This window comes from Morus notabilis, unplaced genomic scaffold (assembly GCF_000414095.1).
Source record: "Morus notabilis unplaced genomic scaffold, ASM41409v2 Scaffold257, whole genome shotgun sequence".
Classification (NCBI taxonomy): Eukaryota; Viridiplantae; Streptophyta; class Magnoliopsida; order Rosales; family Moraceae; genus Morus; species Morus notabilis.
In genome coordinates, this window is record NW_010356831.1 from 85,005 (window position 1) to 93,034 (window position 8,030).

General features: G+C 40.3%; 1 protein-coding gene and 1 long non-coding RNA gene across 2 annotated transcripts in view; both read left to right on the top strand.

Annotated features, from left to right (window-relative positions):
- The first annotated feature begins 1,622 nt into the window (after window positions 1–1,622).
- On the top strand, window positions 1,623–4,353 carry LOC21393425 (gamma carbonic anhydrase-like 1, mitochondrial). The gene is made up of 2 exons (XM_010088671.2): window positions 1,623–2,073; window positions 3,713–4,353. The coding sequence occupies exons 1-2, from the start codon at window positions 1,680–1,682 to the stop codon at window positions 4,087–4,089; spliced, it is 771 nt and encodes a 256-aa protein (XP_010086973.1). The 5' UTR covers window positions 1,623–1,679; the 3' UTR covers window positions 4,090–4,353.
- Window positions 4,354–7,175: 2,822 nt separating this feature from the next.
- The window catches only part of LOC112090570, a 2,362-nt gene continuing 1,507 nt past the window's right edge, over window positions 7,176–8,030 (top strand). The window contains exons 1-2 of the long non-coding RNA XR_002901714.1: window positions 7,176–7,418; window positions 7,516–7,662. This is a non-coding gene — a long non-coding RNA (uncharacterized LOC112090570). The remainder of the gene's footprint in view (window positions 7,419–7,515; window positions 7,663–8,030) is intronic.

Here is an 8,030-nt window from a genome sequence, read left to right on the forward strand (position 1 = left end):
AAAACATAATTCAAATGACACGAATTCTCGTACTAAATACCCTATTATAGTCCTGCAACTAGGAAAACAAATCTTCACCCCACCCAACCTAAAATTGATGCCTAGAGGTTGGCACACTTCACTCCAGCGACGATGAGCTTCACGACGGTGACGTCAACGTTGACAACTTCCAGCCCCCTTTCCTCCCCACGATGACGACGGCGACCTGCTCCGTTTCCCTCAAGACGGTGATCAAGGTGTCATTCCTGCGACGACGATTGAGCTCCACTTCCCCTGCAAAGGTTGAGCTTTTCCTCTCCCCCGTAATGGCGACAGAGCTTTGCTTCACTATTCCCCAGAGACGGTGACCTAGATCTCGCCAAGCTGCCACCCTCCAAGCCTCTCCTCCACCAGCCGTCCTTTTCGTTCATCGCAGATCGTTTTGTCCATCTCTTCTTCAATGATCTCTTCCTTGCCAGATCTAAGCACAGGGTGGCTATTGCCCTCCACTTCAAAAAATTTTTCTTTTCTTTTTTAATGAGTTCTTATTTACTTTTTCTCTTTATGTTTTTAATTTTGTTTAAAAAAAAAAAAAAAACAACTCATACCTTAGTATAGAGTTTTTTTATTTTTTTATTTTTTGAAATGTATAGAGTTTATTATGTATTCACATAATTTGATAATTAGCTTAATTAAATTATTTTTAGATAATTTTATAATTTTATTTAGTTTAGTCCAGTCCGGAAATGTACCAAAAACCTAATAGAATTCGACATAATCTTATTCAATCAATCCAAGCTAATCCTAGTTCTATAATTTGACTTGGTCCGGCTTATCAAACATGACTTAAGGGTAAATTTAGTAATTTTTTTTTTTAAAGTAAAGTAGTGAAATTACGATAGTAATAATTACAATAAAACTTGAGTCGAGATTTAATAAAATTTTTAAAATATTATAAATATAATAAAAATTATATTTTAATTATCATAATGATATCATATTTTATTATAAATTTTATAATAATATAGTCATTAATGATATCATATTTTATTATTAATAATATAATAATGTAGTCATTATTAATAATGACATAAAATTTTGTTATTTTGGTAGTATTTTAAAATTTTTCCTAAATTTAAACTTTGATATCAAAATCTACATGGGTACTATCCCTCCACCAAAAAAAAAACGGAAATAGTAAAAAATATGTTAATATGAAAAGTTTAAAAAAGTATACATGTCAATTTTTAGTTATAGAAATTAATAGGCCATAACTTGTCAAGTTATGGTTCATAACCAGATAAGTTATGGACAAACTTATCAAGTTATGATTCATAGTCAGACAAGTTATGGATAAAAACCGTGAATTATGGATAATAACTTATCAAGTTATAGTTTATAACTACACAAGTTATAGATAAAAACAGTAATTTAACCTATTTATTAACTTATGTAAATTATTAACCTATTAATTTTAATTCATCTTAAGTCTTAGTCTATTTTTCTCTTTCTTCTTCCGAAAGAAAAAAAAAAAAAAGTATGCATATGTACTAGGCCCAAAAAGCAGCAAGCACGATATGGGCTGAATTATTACGGCCCAATCTCTCCCACTTTGCAGATTTCCACTGTCCATTGAAGCCGAACTCCCACAAACCAGCTCTCTTTCTTCTTCTTTCTTCTTCTTCTTCTTACTCTCAGCGATGGCAGCTCTAGCTCGAATCTCGAGGAAAGCCCTAACCTCCTGCACGGCCTCGGCGCAGCAGAGCCTTCTCCAGCGCGCGATTTGGGCGGAGGCTGCAAAGTCCATAAGGCCGTCGGAGGCGGCGAAGTCCATAAAGCCGTCGGAGGATCGGGTGAAATGGGACTACCGAGGTCAGAGGAAGATCATTCCGCTGGGGCAGTGGCTTCCGAAGGTCGCCGTCGACGCCTACGTCGCTCCGAACGTCGTCTTGGCCGGCCAGGTTACCGTCTGCGACGGCTCCTCCGTCTGGGCCGGCTCGGTCCTCCGCGGCGATCTCAACAAGATCACTGTCGGATTCTGCTCCAACGTTCAGGAGCGATGCGTCATTCACGCCGCTTGGTCTTCGCCGACAGGTTACTGATTCGCCAATTCCATTTCTCTTGATCGCTTAGGGTTTCGAATTTCGTGTTGATTCTCTTCTTTTTCTAATTATGCGGTGAAATGTGGATATGAAAAAGGTTGCTTTGGAGTTCTTGGTGAAGTTTTAGGATTTTGGTTGGGAGTGAAAAATTCGTTCATTGGTGCTAATTTTTTAGTACTGATTTTCATAAGGAGTTTGGATTGTCAGCTTGGAATTCATATTTCTCCTGTTTGATTTTAGTGGAATTCATATTTTCCTGTGTGTAACTGATGTGAGAAAGAAGGGGGAAAACATAGAAAAAGGTGGAATTTTGTGTATTTAGGAGCTAAAAGACAGTCTCCCAATGAGAGATTGATGAGATTGCTTATGAGAGAGTAATGGAGCTAATCAGCTCACATAGCAAGCAATGAGAAATAGAGCTGTGAGAGTGGCTTAAATACTGATTTCACCAGGTCCCAATTGTTTTTCTTTTCCTTTTTTGCGAGCAATTAACTTAGTTAACAAGCCTAAATTTTTGCCGTGTATAATCTTGTTCAAGAAAATGGCTGGACCAATTTTTCATTTTTTATCTCAAAATTCTGCTTATTATCAAAAGGAAGACTGGAAGAGCATTTTAAATAGTCGTTTTGCTTATATCAAATAGGACCTAGCTACAGTTTCTAACTTGGATTTTGTTGATGAGCTTCCGTAAGATCAATGAGTGTCATTTGGCAGTATCCTTTATTGTACTAAGGCTTCTTTCTATGCGTTGCTGCGGCATTGACTAGAAATTTCTTTTTTCTTATGTTTCATCTAATGTAGAAATGTTCTACCGTGTTTGGGTCATAATTGATATTTTGTATGACCCTAAATATTTGTCTACTAATTTTTGTTGATACAAAAAAAATGAATGCGTATGGACTCCAATAGGTTAAGCCTTGCATGTGAATTTAATTGTTGGAATTCTTTCTCTGTATGAGTAAGCATCAAGTAATCGACATTCTGCTAAATGCTAACTTCACCGCATCCACATCACTGTAGATAGTTTTAATGGTGGTTGTGTCATGCGTGCATCGTATCTTCCCTGTAATTTAACGCTGATTTTAATGGTGGTTGTGTCATGCGTGCATCGTATCTTCCCTGAAATTTAACACTGAGACTAGCATATTGTTACTTTTCAGAATTGCTGTAAACACATCCCAAGGGGTTCATATATCTCCTCTTATTCTCTTTCCCCAAGAATCGGACCTATGATTACTTATGCCTAGTTTGGTTAATGGGTTCAAGAGGTTTCAACCCATGAACAACGTTCCAAGCAAACCACACAATTGATATTTAGTATATATTTCCTGATGCCTATCCTAGACATCTTCTTCAGCGAATCCATTAACGGCCTAAATCAGTTTATATTTTAGTTTCCAACTTTTTGTGACAATGATACTTATACGTTGATATCTAATGCTAATGCCTTTTGCAAATGGTTGTGATGGAATTCTTCTCTATAAACAGCCTTTGATTTAATTTACTCTACAATATCTCCAAATATACAGCTTCTCTTCGTTTATTTTGTGTTTTACCACTTGAAGTTTGGCTGATGTTTTCCTGGACTTGGCTAACAGTTTACATTTGTTGCAACATCTTTTGAATTTCAGGTCTGCCTGCGGAGACATCCATTGAGAGGTTTGTAACAATTGGTGCATACTGTCTTTTGAGGTCCTGCACAATTGAGCCTGAGTGCATTATCGGACAGCATTCCATTCTCATGGAAGGTTCGTTGGTAGAGACCCACTCGATCCTGGAGGCAGGATCTGTGGTTCCGCCAGGGAGGCGAATTCCTACTGGTGAACTTTGGGCTGGAAATCCGGCACGGTTTGTCCGAGCCCTTTCCCATGAAGAAACCTTGGAGATCCCGAAACTTGCTGTCGCGATAAATGATCTGAGCAAAGAACATTTCTCAGAGTTCCTCCCGTACTCCACAGTATATTTGGAGGTTGAAAAGTTCAAAAAGTCCTTGGGGATCTCAATCTGATAACGTTATTTTCATGTTTACATTTTCTTTGGTTGGAGGTGTTCCATGTAAGGAAATAAGCAGCGCTGAGACACAAAGCATGCCTTTTGAGTTCTCTACCTTGTATTCTGATTTTTCAGGACACTGAAAAGAATTGTTTTGAAAGGTTTTTTGTAATTTATAGGCACCTGTTTAGGAAATTGCGACTCATGGGTTATATGTTAACCTTCTTTTTGGTTGGAAGTTTTATATGTTATTATTATACCGAGGGTTATTCCTTTCCTACTCCATTAAGATAGCCATAAAATATTTTATTAGGCCAAACTTGAATTTGAAAGCTTTAATGAAAAATGTTCAATTCTTTTTTCTTTTATTCTTTACATTTCCTTTTTTGAAGTATTTTTCTGACCATTTACATTTTTATTCTGTTGCTTACTACAGAGACAATCTTTATTCAGTAAAAAAGAAAGAAAAAATAACTGCCCCTTTTCTTGCAAGACTTGTAATTATAAGCAGTTTGTTAGGAATCTAATACTTAGAAGTCTTTTTCAATAGTCTTTAAGGAGAGTATAAATAAGGGGGTTTAGTTGCTAGGAGAGCAGGATGAGATTTGTAGAGTGTCTAGTGTTGTGCACTATTTTAAAGGTCAGGGGTCCTCGAAACCGTCTATCTATTTTGTAATTTTTCATTTTTAGTGTTGTTAATAAAGCATAGATTTTTGGGTTCTTAACAATGGTATCAGAGCATCTACAATCCACGGAGCTCTTTGAGTTGAGAGAGAAACTTAGGGCTTCTCTAAGAGCTAATCACAAGGTTTCTGGAGGGAGTATGTGGGAACTCGGGACCAAGTGGGGAAGATTCGAACCCAGATGGGTGACTTGCAGGCGGCGTTGTGGAGGATGGAGGCACTGTTGGTTTTTGGGTTCTTAACAATGGTATCAGAGCATCTACAATCCACGGAGCTCTTTGAGTTGAGAGAGAAACTTAGGGCTTCTCTAAGAGCTAATCACAAGGTTTCTGGAGGGAGTATGTGGGAACTCGGGACCAAGTGGGGAAGATTCGAACCCAGATGGGTGACTTGCAGGCGGCGTTGTGGAGGATGGAGGCACTGTTGGCGGCGCGGCCGATGGCCGGGGAGGCCGAGTTGGGTCGCTACGGCGAACGACGAGACGGGGAGAGGCGAGAACGCGCGCCTCGGGGCGAGGAGAGCCCAGATCGCATCGACCCAGGCGGAGTAGAGATGCCAAATCAGGCGGATCTTCGCCGGGAAGCACCGATTCGTGAAGATCGAGGCCGGAGAGGGAGTTCTGACGCCGGAGAGATGTGGGTCTCATGGAGGAGCGCAGCAATTGTCGCGATCTGGGGCTGGGAGGTCCGGATCTGCAGCGTGAGGGTTTGTTCGATGACAGGAGGAGGGCAGAAAGAGGTTGCGACTGTCGAGAGAGGGCGGCGGAGCTTGGTCGGCGACAGGCAGTGGAGTGGGAGCTGGAGTTAGAGGAGGAGAGGCTTGCTCCGAGGCTAGGACGACATAGGTACCCTCGGAACAGGGAACCCAGCCCTGATTCGGTCGCGGTTGGGGCTGATTTCAGACCGGTTTGGACCGGGCCTCGCGATTCCGACGTGAAAGGGGTTGGTTTCGGTGCTACGGAGACAGATTCCGGTGCGACAGAGGCTGGGCTTGACGATTTGGCTGTTGTTTGGATATGGCCTCACGATTCCGGCGTGAAAGGGGTTGATTCCGATGCTGCAGAGGCAGTTTTCGGCAGGATTGTAGTGGAGTCCCGCAATTCCAACTCCATTAAGGTTGATCCCGGTGAGATTGGTGTTGTTTTCAAAAATTCCGGCCAAATTTGGAGCGGGTCTCATGATTCTGACGCTGTTGAGGTTGTTTCCGGTGAGGTTAGGGCTGATTCCAGCGAAGGTAAGGCATGGTTTTGGAATTCTGGAACTATTGGGGCCACCGTTAGCGATTTAGGGGATGTGTTCCCAAAAGTGTGGACTTGGGTCTCGTGATTCAGGAGTGAGCTAGGTCGATTTTGGCATGGTTAGGGTTGGACCTCGTAATTACAACAATATTGGGCCTAGTTTTGGTGCAATGGTGGTTGGGCCTCAAAATTCCAACACATTTAGGATTGGGTATAGTAAGTCTGTAGCTGGGTATGAAGCAATTGGTGACAGAGAGGCTGAAAGGACGAAGACCTAGTTAGCTGAGAAGAAAACTTCTTTGTTAATGATGGAATTGTCAAAAGCTTTTATGATCATTGATAAGCTTGATCAGGGGACTCCAACTGAATTGGTGGACTTTGTGGCTACTTTCCAAGATACAAAGAAGATGAAGAATAAAGTAATTGATTGGCTCCAATTTGAAGACGTGTCTTACAAGGACAACATCAATTTGGGGACTCAAATTGATGAACTAACAAAGCCTTTTGTTCTCAATCATTTATATGTTATTTTTCAATTTTATTTCTTGATTTTCACCTTGAGGACAAGGTGATTTTTTGGGGCGGGGTTAATGTTAGGAACTTAATATTTAGAAGTCTTTTTCAATAGTCTTAAGGAGAGTATAAATAGAGGGTTTTAGTTGCTAGGGGGTAGGATGAGATTTGTAGAGTGTCTAGTGTTGTGTACTATTTTAGAGGTCAGGGGTCCTCGAAACTGTCCATCTATCTTGTAATTTTTTATTTTTAGTGTTGTTAATAAAGCATAAATTTTCGGGTTCCTAACACAGTTGCAAACGTATATTCAACAATTACTTTCATAAAGACAGCTTGTTTTTTTCCCCTTCAATCAATAGTAATTTGGTTGAATTTAGCTGTAAGGTAAACGAAATATTTGAAAAATAACTTTTTTATTTCAAATTTCATATATGTGAATGTCTATTACATTTTATAACTTCAAGACATATCATGGTAATGAAAAGTATATATCACTGTCCTCAAGAAAACAATATTACCTCTTCTTAATTTTTTTTTTATTTTAAATTTAACAAAACCCGTAGTTTGTAATCTCCCCCTCCTCTTTTTATATATATTTTTTATTTTTACGTGCGATCTTTTCTTCTTATTTCCTTAAAATGACAAGAATAGCCCTAGCTCGTCCTCCCGTTCTTTGCTAATTTGCCGCTTTTCCATCTTCCCTCCCAAAACTTCCACTTTCCACGACTCTCTCTCTAGACGACGATGTTGGCGCTCAAACTGTGGCTACTCCTGCTTGTCATCTCCGCCATGGCTCCTCGCTAAGTGGAGCTGAACTTTGGCCTGGAAATTGTTAGCTTCCACCTTCGTTTCTCATCTGGCTCCGACGCCAAAGCCTCGCACCTCGGCGGTGTGGCCAGCACAATCTCGAAGGTAAATCTCAACCGCAGAATTCCCGATCTAAGTATTCTTCTTTTGATTCATTCATTTTCGCTTACAAATCCTAATTTCGTTTTCGGCTTCTCCGCAGCAATGCATCGATTCGGCTTTAGACGCCAACTCCGAGGAGGCTGCCGCCACCGCCGCCGATCGTCGCTGCGAGACGTCCTGGAGCCGCGACACGATGATGAAGCTGACCGTCTCCCACTCGCTTTCGCTGATTGTCGTCGCCGGAATGGTACTGAGCTTTCTTTGATCCAAAGTGACTTGGAGTTGAGGATTTGGGTTTCCGGTCTGTGTTTGTTTTGTCTTTGCACACTTGGTTTCAAGTTGCTATTTTACTTACTGTGTTGATCTGTGATCTGTAATTTGTGTTCAAGATATTTGCTTAGCAACTGAACTTACGTGGGTTGATTTGGTCGTCTTTTGGATTCTTTAGCATATCCTTTGCTTGTTAGGTATTATTTGCATGGTTTTCTAAGATTTCACCGCTTAAATTTGATAGTCATAATCAGATATAAGGGAGAGGATTAATAAGGATTTAGGTGCTAATTAGGACAAGTAAATTAAAAGCCAAAACTTCAAAATGAAGATTTGGGTTCAGCA